General features: G+C 43.9%; 1 protein-coding gene across 1 annotated transcript; it reads right to left on the minus strand.

Moving 5' to 3' along the window:
* Positions 1 to 5,320: 5,320 nt before the first annotated feature.
* CALM2 (calmodulin 2) lies at positions 5,321 to 18,321 on the minus strand. The gene is made up of 6 exons (XM_058021859.1): positions 18,213 to 18,321; positions 13,945 to 13,975; positions 8,829 to 8,972; positions 8,645 to 8,751; positions 7,642 to 7,777; positions 5,321 to 6,227 (listed from the first exon to the last, which is right to left on the minus strand). Exons 1-6 carry the CDS (start codon positions 18,213 to 18,215, stop codon positions 6,199 to 6,201), a joined length of 450 nt encoding a protein of 149 aa, XP_057877842.1. The 5' UTR covers positions 18,216 to 18,321; the 3' UTR covers positions 5,321 to 6,198.
* Positions 18,322 to 22,249: the final 3,928 nt, after the last annotated feature.

Raw genomic sequence — 22,249 nt, forward strand, 5'->3', positions numbered from 1 at the left:
AGTTTCACAGGTCTTTCAAAGGCCTCAGGTTTAATTAGTCCTTGAAAAACAGTGGTCATTTAATAGGAAAAAAATTATGGTAGTCAGAGTCTTAAAGACCTTAAAAATAGAGGGAACTGTGAAACCCCACAGCCTTCCTGGGGTTGCAAATCTTCTAATGGTTCAGGAATCACAACAGAGTGGGAAGATGGGAGAGAGCTGATCCTCTTTTGCCCATTTTATTTCAAGAGTTGTATATCTTAGCAGGGTGAAAAAACCTCTATTTAGTAAAAAAAATAAACTACCTGTCACTCCAGAAAGAGACAACTTCTCTGCCATTCTAGACACATAAAAAGCTGGCAAAAATTCCTTCTCTCAAGAGCCATTAGTAGCACTTTTCTGGCTGCCAAAAAGCATGTGCCTTTTAAGAAGGTACCACAGGACCAGGGATGTGCTGTTGTCATGATGCAGTCAGCAACTATCCAAATTTCAAGCCTGTCAGACAGAAATACCTGTCTGACCTCTGAGGGGTTGCCTTGTCCCAAGGAACCAGGCAGCACAAGATGGTGATACCTAAATGACTTCAGGGAGAGGTACTGAATGGGGAGCTGCTATTGCTTGCTGCTCAGGGTGTCAATACAAAACCAGTACTGATAAAAGTACTGGTTTACTAATAGGGAAGTTTAACTCCTGAGCAAGTACATGCCTACCCGAAGGTCTGATCTGCAAGATGAAGATCATGCAATTGGAACAATCTAAAATTCCAACTTTGGGGGCCATTAGAAATGTATAAACCCAGCTACCACCCTTGCCATTTGAGAACACCCTGCAGGAACAAGGCAGGGCTTCCAGCCCTAGAGTGTTGCTATTATGCAGAAAATAGTGGTGGATTCATCTTGCACCAATTATTAGATATTTGCATCAAGCTTTTGTCTTCCTCTCATGCTATTCTCCTAATTTTATATTCTTTCATCCCCTTACTTTTCCATCTCCTTTTCTTCACTATAATTTTCTGTTCAGCTCTTCCTGAAGAAGCCAAGTACCAGTGTGCAGTCACTGCAGAACACTGCACGACATCCTGTTTGAATGGCAAGATCTTGGAGCAGGAACTATCTGCTACTCTGCAGACACAGGAAAAAGCAGACCCATTCTTCAACAGCTTGAAGCTGAAACTCTCAATAATGTCATCAGGAGCTATTGTGTCACATCACCCAAGTTGTGCAGGGAATATACCTCATCTTCAGGCTATTACTGCTTAAGTCATCTTTACTAAATCTTCTTTGTCAAAGGTGTCCCAGTTGATCTTTGCACAATCTCTTGAACTGTATCTCAGGACTCTCAAGTTCAGGACACTGAAATAAATGCTCTCTTCTCCATAGTTCATATTTGAAAACACATAGGAATTATTCTTCTAATGAGCAGGTAGAAGGGAATCAACCATTTCAATATGCTATTTTACATCATTTAAAGATGACACTATGACATCAGCCTTGCCCTTAGAGGATACTGGACAACTAAGGTCCTCATGGCTACTCCAGTAATTTCTGTATTTTCTTCACAAACTTAGTGTAAGTCCTAAAACTCCTTTTTTAGTGTATACTTAGCTATCAACAACTGAATTCTTCAAAAACAGAATAAATAGATAACCTGACAAGCCATCTATTCTTGTAGGAGAGAACTTTTTTCCAAAGCCAGAAACTGGAACAGATATAAGCTAGTTCTCCTCATTCCAATCACAAACATGTACTAAATTATAAAGGGAGTTATAAATAGAAAAGAGAACTCTCAAATTCTCCATCATCTCTTTCTCCATCCCAAAGACAATTCAACCTCCTTTTCAAGGTTCTGTGAAGCATAGGCATAAAATGTAGTACACAAATTTCAGAATTGTCCCTTTTGATTAAGATGACATTTTTTTCTTTATACTCACATTGCATCCCCCAGAATATCAATATACATTGCCATCTCAAATACCTACTATTCTCATTGGTAAAAAAAGATTACTTTTCAAGACTCAATTTTACAGAAGTTTTGCAGAGCTGAATGCTTTTAACTGAAAAGTCTGATTTAAAAAACCGAGTTAAACTTCCTTAATCGTCTATTACGGCATGAAGACTTCCACAGAAAAGCCACTTCTAAAAGCAGCACTTGAAGGAGAAATTTTCAAGTGTCTCTAGTATTTCCCACCCACCACCACTGGAAATGGCCAGCAAGGAGATTATGGGAACTCCTCTTAGTTGCTCAACAGTTAGCAAACCAGTTTTTCTCTAAACTGGCCTGAGTCCAATAGACACAGCATAGTCCCAGAAGTGACACACACAAATGCAGGAAAGCAGTAAATGTATTACTCGTGGTGCCCAGGTGGTTGGTGAACAATCTCCAAGAGTGGCCCACTCTGCCAGAGCAGCAGACACGGCTGCCTGAGCCCTGAGAGCCCAGAACACCCAGGGTGCATTGCCTGCAGCAGGGCCAGCAGCAGCACTCCTGCATCACCTGCTTGTCTACCTTCTAAGCTATAGTATCACCCAAATAATAAGACTGATCTGATTAGCAGGCCCTTAATCCTCACTAACCTTCTCCTTTAGCCATTAGCTATCATTAATTTATTAAATGTTATCCTCACAGACTGCAAATTGTCCAGCTACCACAATTACTCATCCAGCCATGCATTTCCCCCATCAAAACTCCACAGCCACAAGTGATTATGAGCAGCTTTTTCAGGATGGCTCACCTACAACCCTGAGGTAGTGTCTTACTCCTGCCTGGTGATTCCTAAAGCTACTAGGGTGAGTTAGAGACCAACTCTAAAACTTACCAGGCTGTGCCATGCAACTGTGGATGCTCTTTCACTGGAAGGGTCACCAGATGAAGGTAGGGTTAGACACAACAGTTAAGCCCAGGAAGCTAGCAGGAGCACTTCTGGGAATCATTTAGCTTGGCACAAACCTCTTGAGATCACCTAGCCCAACTCCCTGCTCAAAGCAGGAGCTGCTGGAGACATTTGCCCAGCATGTCATCAACTGGGTTTTGAATCTGCACAGATTCCACATCTGTGTTTTACCCCTTACTGTAAAAGAAGTAATTTGTCCTGTTCAAAGAGAGTATTTTCAAATCAATGCCCATCTCCCCTTGTCAGCGGTGCTACTAAGATTAATCTGGCTGTCTTCATTCCCTCCTCTCAGGGATCACTAGGATATCCCCCTAGGCCTACACAGGGAGGCATCTTCGGGCCTAAGATCTCCCACCTCCATGTTCAGCTTGGACTAAAACACCACCAGCTGTTTTACTGCAGTGCTGTGCCACAAAGGCTTTTGTTTGAGCTGGAACAGAACATGAGAACCTCCACACTATTTGACAGGATGATGGATTGTCTCTTGTAAAGCTATCAGAAACTGAACTTGAAATGTCAGAGTGTTCCTACACACACACATGCACAAACATCCAGAAACTGCCTAGTGACCCAAGGCCTGTTTCACAATTGCAAAAGCACCTGCAAGTGCACCTCAGCCAAAAGGTTCGTGACCCATGCCATTAGCTTCCACCACACTTGACTTACTCTGTCTCACAAGACATTCTTCCATTAGCAGAAAGTACTGAAATCTACCACTCCCATCCTGCAGGTAAAGAGTTAAGTAAACAGGGCTGTAAGACTTCAATTACTGACCTAGAAATGAGACATTTCCTTTACATAACAGCAACATGGACACTCACCCTAAACAAAACCAGAAGCTTTAATTCCTGACACTAGAACACCCCAAGCAGGGAACAGCTAAAGTGACTGTAAATAAAAGTGGCCTTCTCACACATTCATCTTGACAAAGGCCATTCTCTTGGCTAAGGCAGTCTTTCATCATCCTTGTGGGTCCCCCTTCTAACTCAAAATGTTGGGATATTGTGGTATTCCATTGGAGAAGATCTTCCCCTTTTCATCTTAGATGTTTCTATGTGCATACTGAGCTGTAGCAGAAGACTGAATGGGTTAAGTGTGATTCCCAACCCACTGAAAATCAAGGCACCAGATCTTGGTGCTAAACCAAAAATTCTTGTCAGATCCCTGTTTGCATTACTTACCTATAAAAATGAGACATCCAATACTCCAGCAATTCAAAATCTCAGGTGGTTGTTCTGATGCTTCTGGAAAACTTTCTTCAGCCTGTGCCATCCTAAGTATGTCTTGCCCCAAGCTCTTAGAAGCACAGGATGAAGACTGGGTAGGAAGCGTCAGTTTGATAACTTACTTTCTAGAAGGCAAATCCTAACTGCTAGGAAATTTAGAAAAACTGCATAAGCTTCCTGAATCAGTGCCAGCACACAAACAGCAGTTCTAAGGAATTCCAATGCTGGCTATCAAAACACTTTTGACAAGCCTTCTCTGGAAAATCAATAGAGCTGTTCAGAGTCCTCAGAGAGCAGAGCTTTAAGATCAGTGACCATAAACACTTGATTAAGTGCTCCTGAATTTGGATTGAACAACTGTCCTAATTTTAGATGCTCACTGCATTTATAAATACATCAAAGATGATTGCAACAGTTTTAAAAATTAGGTAACTGCTGAGCTGGGAGCACTGCGTGGTACCCAGAGGCAGGGGCCAATGCTTTGTTTAAAGGCCAGCAGAACCCCAGACAAGATAACCATACTGCACATGTACAGTCAAGGCAGTTGTTGCCAGCAGAGTAGAGAAGCAATGGGCACGAGCAGCCTCTGGCATTCTTTTGAGTTCTTGGATTCATCCTTGGTAGAAACCAGGTTTGTCTTCCACTTTAATAAAAATTAAACCTTGACAGAAAACTAGTGCTAGAAGCACAGTCATGCTCAATAACAAACGAGGAAGAGAATGTTTTCCTTCTGTACTTTGAGCTGACTGCATTTTGAATGGCAACTCAGACATGGCAGTTTCAGAAAAGCCCAAGTGTGAGACTAAGTTACCCCAATGTAGCAACTGACAGGGAATAAACTCCAAAATAATTAAAAGAAAGCAAACAGGTTTAGTTGTCCGAACAAGGAATTTTAATTTTAGGTCAACTATTGAACTAGGTCAACATCCAGTTCACAATGTCTACAGATAGTGGGCATAGCCAGTCACTACGGTAAGTTTATTGAAGCACCAAGCTCCACACAAGACTGTAAAATACATTTTAAACTACTAGTAAGAAAGCTTCTTCAAGTCAACAATACTATTAAGGGCCAGAGTTTAAGGACTAAGTTTTCACCTTCCAAGCTATTTTAAGACAGCCAATCCATTGCATAAGCAAACCAAACTGCTACATACTGAAACACAGAGCAGCAACTGCATTGAACAATTCCTGTAAATAATTCAAGGATACATTGAAACAGTATGGGTAAATTGTAATTTTTTATTGGAAAACAAATATACAACTTGGAATGGATTTGAGGCAAATCGTGCCATAAGCAGATTTTTTTGAAAATAAGTGGCTAAACAAAGTTTAAAAAGCATAGTAACAAGAGGAGAAAATGTTTTCTGGCACAGGACCAGCAGTACAAAAAAACTTGTGTACGAGTACCTGGATAAATCACCCGTTTTGCATTAGTGCAACTTAAGTTTCATATTGTTGACTGTCAATCGTCTACAACGTTAAGACTCCACATTTCAACAACATGTTACAGGTATGGCCACAAACAAGTTACTGTGAAGTAAGCTAGGAGAATGACTTTTACAGTGCATTAGCCACATGATACATGCTATTCACATCATTCTATCCTGCAGGTAAGCTGCAAGAGTCCTCATCCTCCCATCACAGAAAGGGGTAAAAACTCCTATAGGAAAAACTCCTACGTACTCGAGAACTAAACCAGCATGTTGCTTGAACTAAGGATCAGCTAATGCACGGTAAACCCTGGCTTACTTTATGTAACTTGTCACACTAGTCATACCTAAGTTTCCTAGAGAAAGCTACTTTTTTAATAGACAATCCAGATGTTCCCTCAGTTAACCGACTTCATCTAACTTTAGATGTGCAGAAGGGCTTAAATATCCAGAGTAAGCCACATGCAACATTTGTTACTTAGATCAATTTTCCAAAAATCAGAACAATGACAGTAAGATAAAGGAGAAAAACATGGAGGAATGGCCTTCTAATTACTATACATGCATAATCTTTTGACAGTAAGGGAAAAACCTTTTACAGATAAGTTACAAACAGAGAAAAGGCAAATAAACAATTTTGTACAAGAAATTTAACACATTCTGTACAACGTCTTCACTTCGCTGTCATCATTTGTACAAACTCTGTAAAAGGAAAGAGTTGCATAGGTTATTTGAAGGAAAAAAATCTGAATTGCAAGATCTGAGAAGCGGCCTTACTAGTGCTGAACATTGATTCAAAACTGCATTTTCAGTTACATTCAAAAAAGCATCTTCAAGACAGTCCTCTTTTTCAGTAATCACACCTAAACTCCTCCTATTTTTAATGGCAAAAGGCCTTTATTTTTCCGTAAGAGTTGGTCCATCAGTGAACTGGATAACAGCCTTACTTCCAAGACAAAACATGAGAGGGTCCTATGCCCACAGACTGATAGATGGGGACAAAATATCCAAGAATGACTAAAAGATTCCCTACAAATCACACTGAAGTGACAATCAACTAAGTAACTGTACAGGCAGACTTTGTGTTGGTTTGAACTTTTATTTTCCAGAGCGGAATAGTTAAGTATTTTATTTTGCCTGGCTGGCTTTAAGCAACTGATTCAATGCTTAGTCATAAACCATTTCAAGTTAGAACATTCATCTTGCTGAACCACAGTTTCAGGTACAATAATGACAGGAAACCCAGAACCTAAAAGCAGTTAACTGGTTGCTCAAGTTTTGAAAGAGCAACTGGAAACAATTGGGACACAGACACTCTCCAGTGCCAGTCTCTGAACAGCCTACTCAAACAGTGATGAAGCAGCAGCCTTGTACATAAAAGTTACTTTTCACTTACACATGTCTGTGTACCCTTAGGCCACAATGAAAAAGGCCTTAAAGGGAAGGCATATCTACACCTCAGAAATAGCACAGATTATCTGAAAGTACCCTAGATGTTTTCTGTAACATATTAAAAAGTCAAGCTTAGTGTGTCTCAGCTGCAAACAACTGTCTAAAGGAACTCCTGCTTGCATGACTTCATTTACAGTTCAATATCAGGAATAAAGGAAGAAATAGAAAGAAATTACTGTTGTAGCTGATTTACATGAAATAAATGTATTTAAAGTATCTTCTGAAGGTCTTGAAACTTCTGTATATTTTAGAGGCTTTCCCCATTTGATCAGCAAGTAATTTTAAAAGCATTGAGGACAAATGAGTGACATCCCACAGCCAGGTCAACATGCATTATTTAACAGTATGAACAGCACATGAACATCTCTTGACAACTTGCTTATTCTAATGGTCATTAGACATCATTAGATTTACAAAGTCAATTCTTACCCTGTACAACCAAATAGCCCTTTTTTGCCTTTGGCACAAAGGCAGCAATAACACTTAAACTCATTGAGAGGTACACAATGTACATACTAATTGAAGATTAGCTAAAAGGAACACTGTGTGTTCAGATGAACTTGTCTGAACACTGCCCTATTTAAACTTGGTGTGGCTAACAGCACCCGCACAAGAACAAGCATGACAAGTGCTACACCAAAAGAAACAATTAACAACTCCTTACCTTCATAGTTTACTTGACCATCACCATCAATGTCTGCTTCCCTAATCATTTCATCAACTTCTTCATCTGTTAGCTTCTCCCCCAGATTTGTCATCACATGGCGGAGTTCTGCAGCACTAATGTAACCATTACCATCCTGGGAGGAGAAAAAGGAACACTGGAATAGACTTGCCTAAGGCCTAATGACTTAACTATAACTTAAGAACATTGCAGAGCAAATTGAGCATTAAGAAGGTAACACAGCCTTAAGCACCAGCGTTTGCTCAAGGTACCTGAGAGCTGTAAGCACATCTTCAGCACTGTCCAATGTCTTTGGGCACTGTAAGCTTATAGCCTTTGACTGTCCTATTCTGACATTTTTAAACCATGAACAATGCAATCACCCCCTTTTGCAACTTCTTAGGTGATGGATGCCTACTAAATCACATGACTGTGGTTCAAGTGGTGATTTCTTAGAACAGAAGCTACTTATCTGATGTGCCTGCTTCATGGGAGTCCAGCGTAAAGCCAAGGACTTCGGAGATGACTTGTACCTATCCCAGTACTAGTTGGGACACTGAATATTGAAGCACTGAATATTGGTGTACACTAACTCAACTGATGTGTTCCTTCCCACACCCCAAGGCACTTCACATCATGTTTTCAGCTCCAAGGTGCATCTTAAGTAAGCTGAGTAACTTTAAGATTCTTTTAGCAATTTACTTAGCAAAGACTACATAAAAGACTTACAACATTAACATTTTAAATACTTAAAACAATTTCCTGCCAGTCATCTGGAAGTATTTCAGTATCACAGCAAGCAGTACTTTAAATTGTGTCACTTATTTTACTATCCTGACAACTCATCTGACTTTCCCATACCACCACAGTAGGCTGAGCTTTAGGGTGACTGGCCAGCCTAGAGGCTCTGTGACACGAGAGTACCCCTCAGATCTGTGAGAAAGCACGTTACAAGCACACCAAGTTTTCTTAACAGGAATGTTCCAGGTAAACATTACAGTACCTTGTCAAAGACACGGAACGCTTCTCTAATTTCTTCTTCACTATCTGTATCTTTCATTTTTCTTGCCATCATTGTCAGAAACTCTGGAAAGTCAATTGTGCCATTGCCTGAAAGGTTTAAAAATCTTTGTTAGAAAAATATGGTTTAGGCAATTTACTAAATTACTTATCAGTAAAGTTCTTACCATCAGCATCTACTTCATTGATCATATCCTGTAGCTCTGCTTCTGTGGGGTTTTGACCAAGTGATCTCATCACTGTCCCCAACTCCTTTGTAGTTATAGTACCATCACCATCCTTGTCAAATAGTGAAAAAGCTTCTTTGAATTCTGTGCAGAACAAAAAAAAAGTTAATCCCTTAAACTTTGAAATGTTAACAATAAAAAAATTCACTGCTACTGATTGCTGCAAGTTACAAAATTTGACTTCTATCTTCTAAGAAAATTTTGGTATACTGCTCAGCCCGCTGTAATTGCAATGGCAATATGGCAACATCAGCATCTGAAAACACACCCACCAGTCTACTGATGAACCGCATGTTGACCTAAATTAGGATGGAAGGTCATCCATTTCCAAAAGACTCAGATGTTTGTTACTGTCTATCTTGAATAAGGGCTCCTAATATGGCGCTGAAATAGCTGTCTGCAACTACAGTGATCCGCATCCTTGGTAGGAATTGCATCTCAAAATAAAACAATATGGAATTGCCACGAGAAAATTGAAAATGGTACTTTAAAGGTACATATGACACAGCTTAATAGCACTTTATTACTGATAGAGGACATGAGTCAACGGAAAAAGGTATTATCTGACCAAACTACACCCAAGTTTCTCAACATAAGCCACTTCCGCTGGGCACAGATGTCTGAACATTGTATGCTACCACAATGGTTCAAAGAAGAAAGCCACTGGAGTGTTCAGGCTGAAAGGCTGCTCACAAAACTGCTCCAGCCCTACTGTATCCTGAAACAGCTTCCATAGAAATGTTTCTGACTGGTCCTAAGACTGCTTTGCTGTGTTTTGACACCATCTCTTAACCCCCTACACAATGGCTGTACTGTGGCCAGGAATATTAATACAAGCATAACACGTTTAATTGTCCAGTCCAAAAATGGAGTTGGTTTTCATCCATGCCATCTGTCTTTGGCCACACACCTCAAACCAGCTCACTGGACTGCGCAAGCTCACACACACGGCAGTTAAGCAAGAGCATCTTGTCCATTCCCTTGCAGACTTCAGATCCCTTCCCAGCTTTCCAGCCATCTCAGAGATCATGGCTCTGGACAGCCTGTCAGCTCAAGGGTACTCCTGCATCAGAAGTATTTCCAATTATTGTTTTCTTCAGCATTTCCATGAAGCCAGCTTTCCAGATGGTGGGTTTCCCAGACCAGAATCAGACACAGTAAAAGTTGTGTTTTCACATGACCTGATGAAGCCTTTACTTCACACTCTGAAACTCTTGAGGTGAGTACAAGCTGGCAAGTATTAAAAATTCAACTATAAAGATAGGTTTTTATAGTTCATGAATACAGCTACAACACCAGAGTCACACAGTCAAATCCCACAGAGGGGAAAATCCCCACTACTCTTCTCTTCTACATTTAAGTCTGAAGTGTCCCAAGAGCCAACCCCCACTGTTTAGCCCAACAGAATCAGAGCAAGGTTACCACAGGACCAGCAGAAACAGTTTCAAGCCAGTATGTAAAAATCACAAAGCAGAAACAAGTAGATACAACCTATGCCTGGAATTCCTTCCAAATGGTCTCTGGGGGGCTAGTTTCAGTTATCTTGGAGGCAACAAACAGATTTCTTAGGGCTAAGGTCCTACACCAGGGAAGAAAATGCTTTTGGGTCAATCCTAGTAGACATTCACAGTCTATCATGGAAGAACCTCAAAAGGGGAAAGTTGCATCCTCATGAAGAGTCAAGAGCTCAAGTGTTATTCAAAACATTTAGCTGTTAACCACTTCATCCTTCATGTGAAAGGCAACCACCACTAACCCAACATAAAGCACATTTCACAGTACTGCAGTGACTCTGCTTAGAAAGGGCAATGCTTCATGCATATACAAATTCCAAAGACTTGCTTTCTGTAAGATGCATACACCATTTAAGTGGTGTATTATCAACACTTGGAAGGAACCATTCCAAAGGCAACTCTACCTTTCTTTTACTCCAAGTTGCAATAGGTTAAGAAGCAACCAGCTAAAAATCATAAAGAAAATAAAGCAAGTTGAAGATTAACAGCCTATTCCTGCTTGAAATGCTGAATCAAGTCAAGAATACCACTAGAATACCTCTCTAACCACTTCCAGGAACCACCTCCAGTGATTAGAACAAAGGAGTGACAACATACACAGATGCAGTTAGACTAGAACAAGAACAACCTGGCATAGCTTTGAAGGATTTGCAGCCATGGCTAGTGAAGGCACCTATGAAACACTGAAGTTTAGTGAGCAACTCAATTCTGGCATCTTGCAACATAAGGTTATAAAACATACCAGGCACACTTAAACACCATGATTCCATACACCATGTAAAGCAAATCCTCTTTATTCCACCAAACTGGCAAATGAAAAGTCTCTGCTAAGGCTACAAGGTCTCAGCCTTTCCACCCTTCCGAAAAGCATCCTGAGAAAAAGACTGCTTCCAGGCCCCATGAAAGACATGCTAATCCAAAAGCGTGAACTCTAAGAACCCAGCTCAGAATGTTCTTTTAACCAGCCATAAGTTCTGAGGCATCTGTGCACCACATCACCTTTCCAAATGAAGTGGCAGCCTTCAGTGACCTAATATGTTCAGTGAACCAGGACTACCATATCCACTGCTACACAATTTAGCCAGCTATGTCTGGAACTTTCATAGCAGAATGTCAATTGTTCTCTTCACAGCTAGCAGGACCTCAACACTTCAACATGTCTGTTTCTACTATGACAAATTTTAAATCCCTGTTGTGGCCGAATCCCAACAGAGAACCACAGCACACTAAAGGAACAAGGCAGTGAACACCATACACAGGCCTGCTTGCACACAGAGCCCATTCAGAACTCGGGACTCCAGGGGAAGGACAGCTCACTTGACCAGCTGGCTTTGGGACAAAAGCATCTTCAGGCTGCTCTGCCACCTGACCACCCAGGTAGTCCTGACCCCATTACCTCTGTAATACAACACTTACCCAAAGGGAGAGCCACTGGACTTAGCAACTTCAATTCTTGCTGAATGAAACTGCAGCCACTATTACCATTCTGTAGCTACTTGGCTTTCAGTATCGGTCTTTCATATAAACAAAATCTGGAAAGGTTTTCACCCCTACCTACACTGACAAGAAGCTTCAGTGCTATTTGATCAGCATGTTCCACAGGAAATGCCATCTGGAACCTTAAACTGTACTGTGATGCTTCACAGCAGAGGGGGAAGGATTTAAGTCCTGGGGAAGTGGCTGCTTTAAGTACTCTGGTTTTCTGTCTTAGGAATGGCAATGCAATGTCACCTCTGCCTTGCAGCACCATTTCCTATGTCTGCCTCCAAACCAAACGCTACGGATCGCCAGGGAAGCTCAGTCAGAATGGTGGTGGCTCAAGTTCTTGTAGCCAGTCTCTGTGTAACACTTAAACTGTCTTTAAGAGTTTTCCCATGCAAGACCAGATGCAACCTCTCCTAAGCAGTGCTGAGAATGATTCCTTCACACACCACCAGTGGGCTTATGTCTTCACAACCGAGGTTCATGGTTTACTTGCAAATACATTTGCTTAACAAAACATCACAGCTGCCCAGAAAGTGGCAGGCCTTTTTACATTGGCCACTAAGATATACTTTTAATCCTTCCATGCAGTCAAAAGCCTCTGGTCCTGTATGACAGGCTCATCAATATCTACTTTTGCCTCAGAGGAGTACATGATCATTACTGAATACATAAAGTTGACGCTAATCCCAAGGTAGTGTTAATAAGCTTCCTGATTATATTCCATAATTAGCTACATCAACTAATAAGGCTTTGACAATTAACAACTAGAACAATGAACCATTATTGAAAAGACAGCAGCGACAACTGATAAAGCCTGCTCTAACTAAACTGATCACAAAACCCTTATGCTATGTAGGCCAGTTCCCCAAAAAAAAACCAACCCGAAGTTGAACTAAATTTGGCTTGTGCTTACTTGTAAGACACTACCATGGCAACAAGTAAATAGACTAAGGACTTTCCACAAAACCATAATTAGTCTCCTTTGAGTAAAAGCAGGCTTCTAAAGACTAAAAGCTACAGAAGAATGTTCTTAACACTTCAGATTTGGCAATTATGGCAAAAACAAACCAGCTCATAATGACACTTCTGTTTAATACAGTGTCTTCAAGAGCTGCACCATAACTAAATAGTAGAATCTCAGAGGCTGTTCTTCGTATGCCTGACCTGGTACTATCAGCTCAGCAGAACCCAACATCCTCTAAAGTAATTTCACAGGACAGTTATGCACACCAAGACTTTCCAGTGTTAACACTATACACTTGTCAGATCAAAATCATGACATTCTTGAACGTGTGCGGCTAAGCTGAATTCTGTATTACCAGCTTTAAGTTCCATCTATTACTGAAGTTAAGATCAGTCTGCTGAGAGCCATGGGACCAATAAGTTTGTGCAGCCTGCATGGGTAGGTCACAATAACCACAAGTTGCTGCCATCAGTAAATGGCTGCCAGTGCACATAACCTGTTTCTAGGGGGCCAATACCAAGATATAACAGATGCATATTTATTTAAGCATTTCAGAGCAAGTGCCAGACCATCAGAGCAGCACACACAACACTTGTGTCCAAGTACACAATACAGTTCCAAATATGGAATATCAAGAGTTGTCATCATGAAGCCAGTCTCTGCTGTCATCAACAAGAGCCACTCAAACATCTCTGCTGACAGGAGACAGCAAAGTAAATTATTTTTGCCTTCTGTTAAAAAAGCACTGCAGATTCCAAGCCTTCACCAGATCTGTTCGTCATCCCCTGTGCCCCACTCCCCCTTTCAGTCTGCAATTGGGACAATTTTGTAGTCATGAGAGAATAATCACCAGTTTACTAGCCAGAAAAGCTGTGAGGATTGTTTAACTATATTAACTACACAACTAGAACTCATTATATCCATGGTGCTTTTACAGTAGATAAGCCTTTAAAAATTAGGTGACAAATTAAAACATTCCACCATAATACTTTAGTATCTAAGAAAGCTAACTATCTTGTGTAACACAGACTGTCACCGGATTAGGAGATGTGCCAGGTCAAGTAGGAGTAACAATACCACACAAAAACCTCACCTGCAATCTGCTCTTCTGTCAGTTGATCAGCCTGCAATAAAAGAGAATATGATTAGAGTTGGAGCAAAAGTTCAAGGCAAAATAAGACAGACTTGTAGAGGCCTCTGAGTATGGTAATTGCTCTTCAGGACTGATTTGTAACATTCTAGAATAGTTCTAATAAAGCTCAAAAGTCATCAGGATTGCTTGCTAAGTAGAACTGGCAGCCTTTTATCCTCTCCAGACCCTGCAATACCCCATACACTCGAGTAATAGATTACCACGTGTACCAATCAATCAATAATCCAAGCAGTGCCAGCAAGATCAAGGCACACAGGTCCCTTCAGAACCACAGACTGGTTTGAAAAACTCATTTACACAGCACACTACCAGCTTCAACACAAAACACTTTAGGTCTCAGAAAGGCAATAGTAACCTCCAAGTGCGAATTTTAAGGCAGATCAGCTAAATCAGAAAAACATACTCTTCAACAGAACTAAACCATCCCCTGATTTACATGAAACTTCATGTCCAAGACCTGGCTGTAGAAGACAAGCCACCAGCTTCAGTCCAAATGGGTCATTTCAGTGGCATACAGCCTGTCTACACTTTTTTTTAGCCCACTGACTGCACTGACTCAGTTAACATCAGGTAACATGGACAACAGAGAAAGGTTCTGCAGTCTAAGACAATTTCTGCATCAGCTGGGTAAGCTCCAGTGTATACCTCATTCTCCTCTCTCACCAGTTTTGAATTCATTAGATTTGATAGCAATGAAAACCACCAATCTTCCAGGCCAAACCCAAAATGAACTTTGCTCTTGAAAGAACATCACGTTTGAGGACTGTAGAAATGCTCTCCCTAGGTTCTCAAACCAGATGATTCTTCAAATTCCGGATAGCTTGAGTGGAGTTGCAGTAACAAGGTAACACACCTCCTCCTAAGGGAAACTTCCTGAGCTCTTTACTGAAGCATAAAAAATACAGAAAAGACATATTCACTGCTGAAATACACCACTGCTTTTGCAGCTTCTTTCCTGTTGTGACCATTTAAGCAGCAACTTTTTTATAATTACTGCAATATTGACTGAAAAATTTTGTCATAACTGTGCCCACCAAATCCTCACTCCACATTAGCATCTGTCAGGGGAAGACTTAGAAAAATGTATTTACAATACCTGTCAATTTTTACTTTGCCAATTTCAATTACATCTTTATGCTGCATGGGAACACGTAAGTTACCAGCTGCTGGTTATTCTTCCTGTAACAGAAGTGAAGGTGGCTGCTTGAGCAGTGGTACAAATGCTGAACTGCTCACAAAGCCCTCTGGGCACACAGTACAGCAACAGCCCAAGGTAAGGCCACGCTCCGGCTGGGGCTCACCTACTCTAAGAACCAAGACCACGCTACTGAGGAACTCCTGCAGCAGCAGACAATGGGAATTGGCAGCCACAGATTCATCTCTGCTGCAGGAATATTCCCATGCAGGTTCCACCTTTTGTTAAAAAAGACTGGCATGGCAGCAGTACTGCTGAGAACAGAACCAATTCAAAACCAAGCCTTGGGATGGAAGTGTTCTGCTGGTCACTTAGCAGAAGCCTAACAGATTTTCACCTGGCTACAGAGTATCATTAACACACTCATACCTTTGCATGCTATTTACATTTTTATTGTTTGAGTGAAGAGAATGATGTGCTACATTTCCATAAGATATTTATATCCATTGAAAACTGTAGATCAGATTTAAGCAGTAAGAACTCAGTTAATTTATTTAGGTCAATACTTATGGGTTACCAAGTTGAGTCACATACTGTTTTATATAAACAATTTTATACGGAGACATGACATAGCAGTATGTAAGTTGTTATGCATTCCCAAACTCTTTCTTCTTTATAAACTCTTCCAGCAATTTAAGACCCCTAACCACGAATCTGGATGAGCTCTGACAAGACCTGTAAGAGGGGCAGCGCTTGAGAAGAGCACAAAGCTTATTAGAAGGCACAGGTATGAAGCAGTTGAAAGATAAGCGGGGAGGTGGGGCGAGGTTGAACAAACACCATCTGTACTCTGCAGTGCCGGGCTCTGCAGGCGCTGCTGCGCAACAGCAGTAAAAGGCGGAGCCAGCGAGCCTGCCAGCTCCCAGCCTCCCGTGCCACCCAGGTGGAGGGAGCAGCCTGGAGCCCTGCCTGCCGCCTCCAGGGCACCGCGGCCTTCCTACGGGGCCTCCCGGAGCTCTCCATGATGGTGCGGCACACGCGGGACAGCGCGCTCACCCTCCCCGTGCTGTCAAACGCCGGCCGTGAGGCGCCCACGCTGGAGCTCCGACATGCCCTTACTGCGGCCGAGAGCCACCCGAAACCCCCATTTGATGCCATCGCAGCTCTGACGTGGCTTTCTGCGATTCACATTGCAGCCCCTGAATTTGCATCGCAGCGGCCCCCATGCCCCCAGCCGCAGGCTGTGCGGAGGGCCTGACAAAGGAGCCAAAGCTCCCGGGAAAGCAGGGGAGCCGCTGTGCCGAGTGCGCGGCCGTTCAGTGGCACACGCAGCCTCTAGAGGTGGAGTTCCCTTACAGCCGCTATGGCTGCGGCGCAGTCTCGGGGCGGGAGCGCCTTCCTCCACAGCGCTGCCCAGGGCGCAGCTACAGCGAGCGGCGACACCGCTTCCCTCCGAGAGCCGGCTCCTCGCTGCGCTCCGCAGGCGCACCTGAGGGGACAACTCTGCTCGGGCAGGACTGACTGAAGAACAACAACCGGACCAGACTATATGCACTAATATCAGGTTTGGGTAGGTTAGCTTGTTTTGGGAACAAATCGTTCTGTCTTATCTCGTATGGGCAACACTGGACAGTCACAGGCTGAGCCAGTCTGGTCTGTCGGGATGAACTATAACCACAGTCAAAGTGTCACTGTGCCTCCTGGACACACCCATTTTTTACACGGACCTTGCTTGAAGATACTCCATTTTTGGTTCTGCACAGATGATGACTAAATGCAGTAAGTCTTTTGTTACTACATTCATTGCCGGTTTTTCCCCCTGCTTTATGGATGGTTTGCTGTGTAAGTTCACAATTCAAAGACTAAAGAATAAATTCAGGCTTCTATTCACCAAATCTCTTTGCCCGGAGACAGCATTTCAAAAACCCTTAAATTTTAAGTAGCCATCGTTCACATTAAACGTGACGAGCTGACAGTCATTTGATTCCTCAGAAGAATATAATGAATGAAAAGGCAATTCCACTCTACTGCATCTTCTCTTAATGCAGAGATAGCACTAAGTGGTCAGTGGTGCTGTTTTTGCAACAGAATTGCTCCTTTTAGTACGTTTCTCAGCATCCACTTGTTTTAATTTTAAAAAACCAACAAACGTTAAACTCACATCCTTTAGACTGAATTTGAAACCATTCTCCGATATCACAAAATGCGTTCTATTTCGAGAGTGGATTACCATTCTAAACGCATCGCTAGTAATATTAAAAACGCAGGACTGTCCTCCGCAATGACCAAAACGGGAAACAAAAATTGTTAAAAAAAAAAAAAAAAAAAAAAAGAACACAAATAATCCCTTATCCAACGGAGCCACCAACAGCATGGCGCTACCACGGAATCGACAGGGGCTCCAACGCGAGCTGACAACAGGTCTAGCGAGGAGGGCGATGGTGCAGTGAGGCACAGCCTGCCCCTCATCATCATGCTGCTCAGAAGCTGCTGGGCTCCGCACTGCATTATTATGACCAGGCGCAGCACACCTCGCTAGCGAGCCGGACAGCTCAGGCTGCCTCATTCAGCCGCACACGCCGAGAGCAGGGAGGGAGGAAGCGATAAGAAAGCAGAGCTGGTGCCATCGTGGCAAGCTCCTTTCCCCCCTCCTCCCAAGCCCGCGGGTCCCCTCCCAGGAGGGACCGCTATCCGTCGCTCCCCCCGGCAACGCCCGGCGCCGCCTCACGGCGCTCCCGCCGACCCAGGGGCCGTTTGGATTTGAATCCACACCAACGCCCCAGGGCGGGAAAGGGACCCGGGCGGGACCCGCCGCCGCCGCCACCACCACTTCCTCCCACGCAAACGGCGCCTCCGAGCGGGACCCTCCGCCTCGGCCTGAGCCCGCCGGCCGCGGCGAGGGTCAGCTTCATCCCTCCCCACAGCCTTCTGCCCGCGACCTCGCCCCACAGCAGCCAACCCCCCCCTCCCCCCCGCCCCCCATCTGCACCGAACTCAGCCGCCCCCATCCCTCCGCACCGCACCGCAACGGCGCCCGCCGGACCCCGCGGCTGCCCCGTGCCCGGGGACTCACCATGGTGGCCCGGCCTGGCTGCGGGGTGCGGTGGGAGCTGAGGGCTGCACGGGGCGCACGCTGCGCGACCTTCCCGCTGCACGGCTCGCCTCACACTGAGTCCTGCCCGCCCGCCGGCGGCGCCTCATAAACCGCCTCACCGCCCGGATCGCTCCGCGCCGCTCCCTCCCCCTCCCCTTCCCCCGACAGTGAAGTGGATTGCGAAACGAGTCCCGGCTCTGCGCGCTCTCCTCGCAGGGCGCCCCGCACCCCGAGTGCCGCTCCTTCTGCCCCACAGCCCCGGCGCAGGAAAGAGCGAGCTGCGGGGAACTGGGGGACGCAACGCTTGTGAAACGGCGGGGGGAAGGGGGGCAGCGAGAGAAGGGGGGCGGGGACCGGGGCTAGGGACTATTTCTCTGTGCGGAAGAGGATTTTAGGAAAAAATGCCGAGGAGTGTGGGGACTCCGTAAGGAGGGCGCTGATTGGTGGGTTCGTACCTGCAATGCGTCACTCGGACATGCACACTCTGGGCTGGGAAGGCGGGCACCCCTCCCCCCGCCCGCAGTGCGTGAGGGCCGGAGCGGCCCCGCAGCCCCGCGGAGCCGCCGCTGCCGCTGCCGCCGCGCCGGGCCCGGCCCCCGGCCCAGGGCGGCAGCCGGGTCTCCCGGAGCGCCTTTGCTACAGCGTTTCGAGCCACTGTCTCCGTGCTGCGCTCCGGAAAGCCTCACCCACACAGAGTTACCAAATGAGACTCGCTCTGTATCCAGCACAGTCTAGAAAAATTCCCACCTCGCGCTGCAGGCTAGAGATGCTTCATCGCTTGGTACCGTGGTTGAAAAGAACAGATTTCACAGAATCAGTTAGGTTGGGAACGATCGCTGAGATCATCGAGTCCGAGCCGTGACCGATCTCCACCATGTAACTAGACCGTGGCGCCGAGTGCCACATCCAGGCTTTCCTTAAACACCTCCAGGGATGGTGACTCCACCATCACCTCCCTGGGCGGCCCATTCCAATGTCTAATCTCCCTTTCTCTGAAGAAACTCCTCCACATGTCCAACCTAAACCTCTCCTATTCGACATTTTCCCTTTTCCTCCCCCATTTCCCCTGCTAGGAATCGCATATGTCCTGCTCCTGTGCCCAAGCACAGGTGGCCAGCAATTCTGAGCTAAAATCTGGAGTCTTGTAAGGGTTTTCTGTAAGATGCATTTGGACAAACGGTTCCAGATGCAATTTTCAAACTTGCACATGTATTTTCAAAGAAAATTCAACAGAGAGCTGCAATATTGGCTGAGTCTGGTGACAGCAGATCTACCTGTCCTCTGTGAAAACCACAGCACTCATTTTCAGGATCATAAATACATTATTAAACTTTGGGGGCCTGAGTTAAAGTTTTCTGACCCAAGTTTGAACAAAAATCACAATACCAATCCCATTTCAATGTGATCACAACCTACTTCCACATTTATTGAAATAATTATTTACTTGATATTTACACAGTATGTCAACAAATAGTTTTTATACTTATCAGGACTCAAACTAGAGCAATGGCTCTCACTAAAGAGGTTTTACTCATCTCAGTTCTTCATGGTCTTTGGTTTATAGGCCACAGAAATAGGATGTGCTTGGGATGGGACTGGCATGAATGAACTCAGAAAACAAAAAATCTGTGACTTTTTCCTCCTGAACATTAATTCAAATTCTCAGGGCTGCTTTCTTTTCAGGATCTTGTATCCACTGAATTCAGAGGCAAATTGGAGGGGAAAAAAACAGAAGAAGGCCTAATTTCTTAAAATAATCAAGGACCCCTTTATTAAGTACAGTGCCTCTCATCCTCTATGAACTGTGTTCATAGGCAGTACATGAAACACCACCATAAAAGCTGGCCTTCAGCCTTGAAATCTACCTGCAGTTACTGTTTTGTGATGCACTGCTTTGTTAGGCCTCCTTTGCCTTTACCTGTATTTATAGTCCACAAATCAAGCACATCTGAACTATTGTCTTTTCAAACTCTGATAACATTTTTTCAATGTGTAATGTGTACCTGGATGAATAAATTACTTCCCAGAGCAGGCAATGACTGCCAAGGTTATTGTTACCCTTGCTTCCTCCAACCACTGCCATAGGAAGAAGGAGCAAATCCCTGCCTGTGGTCTGGCTATGCTGGATGCAGACAGCTGAGCTTCAGTCGAATTTTCCTCCTCCCTGATGCCCCCTTTGGTTCAATTTTAAGGGTTGCTCTGACATTCCCAACTTCTTTACACTTCTAGAGGCGTGAATCTGTGCAGAAAAGTTCTTGACCAAAAAAATTCATCACCTGCTCTAGATTTGGGATAAAAGTGGCATAGCAGCATTCAGGGTGCATTCCTATCACACCCTCAAATCTGGAGCAGAGCAGAGTGCTGGTGGATTTTGTGGAGCAAAACCATCTCCTGTAGAGACCTTAGCTTGGGGCCTGGCCACAGAATGCCCTCAGGTGCGTGGTGCTGGGCCTGATGTGCCAAGACCTCTCCTTGGCGTCTGTCTTTTATCCTCACACTACCTCAGAGAGGCAAAACATTGTGGCACCTAGGTTGCTCAGGTGCCCTGGCTCAAGGAATCTGTTGAGATTGTTGTAAATCTGCATTTCTGTGAAACAGGTCCCAAGGGATTTGATGAGAAATATGTGGAAGGGCTGTATTCAGGCACCAAATTCTGACTGAGTCCTGTTCCTGGAGTTTGCCACTGGCCACTACAAGCATGGAGGCTCTGGGAAACATGAGGGCCACAGCATGAGTGAGTTGAAGGCTCATTAATTATGGCTTAAGGGTCTGCTGAGGAGCAGGGACTTGAATGCAAGGGTCCCAGAGAACCTGACCACCATGCTGTATGTTTTTGTGTATGTCCCTTAAAGGATTTGGTATCTGTAATTTGAATTAAATTCTTCATTCTCTTTTTAGTTACATTTAGTTTTCTCTAAAGAAATGGTCATTCAGAGCATCCTCCCTCTGCCGCGTGTTTCTTAGGCCTCCTGGTTCCTTGATATCTCTCTCTCTCCCTCTCTTCCATTTCTCTGTTCTTATGTGTCTCCTTTTTTCCATCTGCATTTTCCTACAGCAGCACCCATTTCCTGTGGGTTTCATCACCACCCCCACCCTGCTTCCATCTGTTGAAGAGATCAGCCACGAAGTTAAGTTGCAATTACACTACCCGTGAAATTACACCAACACTTCCAGTGCCATTACTAAGCATTAAAGAGAACACCCCGGCAAAATTAAGGCCAGAGGGGGGAATTTGCCCCTTGCACACACGGGTTGTTGGCAACCTCAGGTAGGTAAACCAGCAATCCCCAGGTATGTTGGGGTAGCCAGAGAGGCAGAATTGCTTTTCAGCAGCCTAGCTGACGCTCTCTGCAGCCTGCATGTGCCACGAGAGGCAGGGAAATACATCAAATCACTGGCCCCAGCTGCAGGCTGTGACTGTGGCACCTCTGACAGAGCAATAATGGAAAATGATGGTAATTTCTCTGTTGCAATGGTCAGGTATAGTTCTACCAGCTCTGTCTTTTTAATATGATAATTTCTCTCTCTGCTATGTAATTTAATAAATTTGTCAATGTTTGTGATCTATGCTTTTTTCCTTCCCCCTCAACACAAAAATACAGTTTTACAAAAGTACAGTTTAAGGAGTAGGGCAGCAAATTAGAAAAGCAATTTGAGTTCCAAGGTTAGATGAGCTGTATATGCCAGCAATTTTCACAGTTACTCTTTGTGATATGTTTAATATTGTGTAGATGCAATTTGTTCTATCATTTTAATAACAACTTTAGTGGATCATTTGGACTGATGTATACAGAATGCTGTGCCATGGTACAAAAATGCTATAGCTGCTTCCTTAAGATTATTGTGATGATTTGAACAGCCAAATTAGAAATTAACTGCAAATTTTATAATTGAATTTCTGAGACAAGAAGAAAAAAGTTCTTTATTTATCATAAGTACTAACACTTAGCATTTCACTGCTGCATACAGAAGGAAAATTGCTCATGGCTGTTTTCCCATAATGGGTCTGATTTTTT

This window comes from Melospiza georgiana, chromosome 3, assembly GCF_028018845.1.
Source record: "Melospiza georgiana isolate bMelGeo1 chromosome 3, bMelGeo1.pri, whole genome shotgun sequence".
Classification (NCBI taxonomy): domain Eukaryota; kingdom Metazoa; phylum Chordata; class Aves; order Passeriformes; family Passerellidae; genus Melospiza; species Melospiza georgiana.

Coding starts and splice junctions, on each gene's coding strand:
- CALM2 (XM_058021859.1), bottom strand. Junction 8,973..13,944: donor GACAGAAGAGCAGATTGCAG/GTGAGGTTTTTG, acceptor TGTTCTGCACAG/AATTCAAAGAAGCTTTTTCA. Junction 8,752..8,828: donor CAATGAAGTAGATGCTGATG/GTAAGAACTTTA, acceptor TAAACCTTTCAG/GCAATGGCACAATTGACTTT.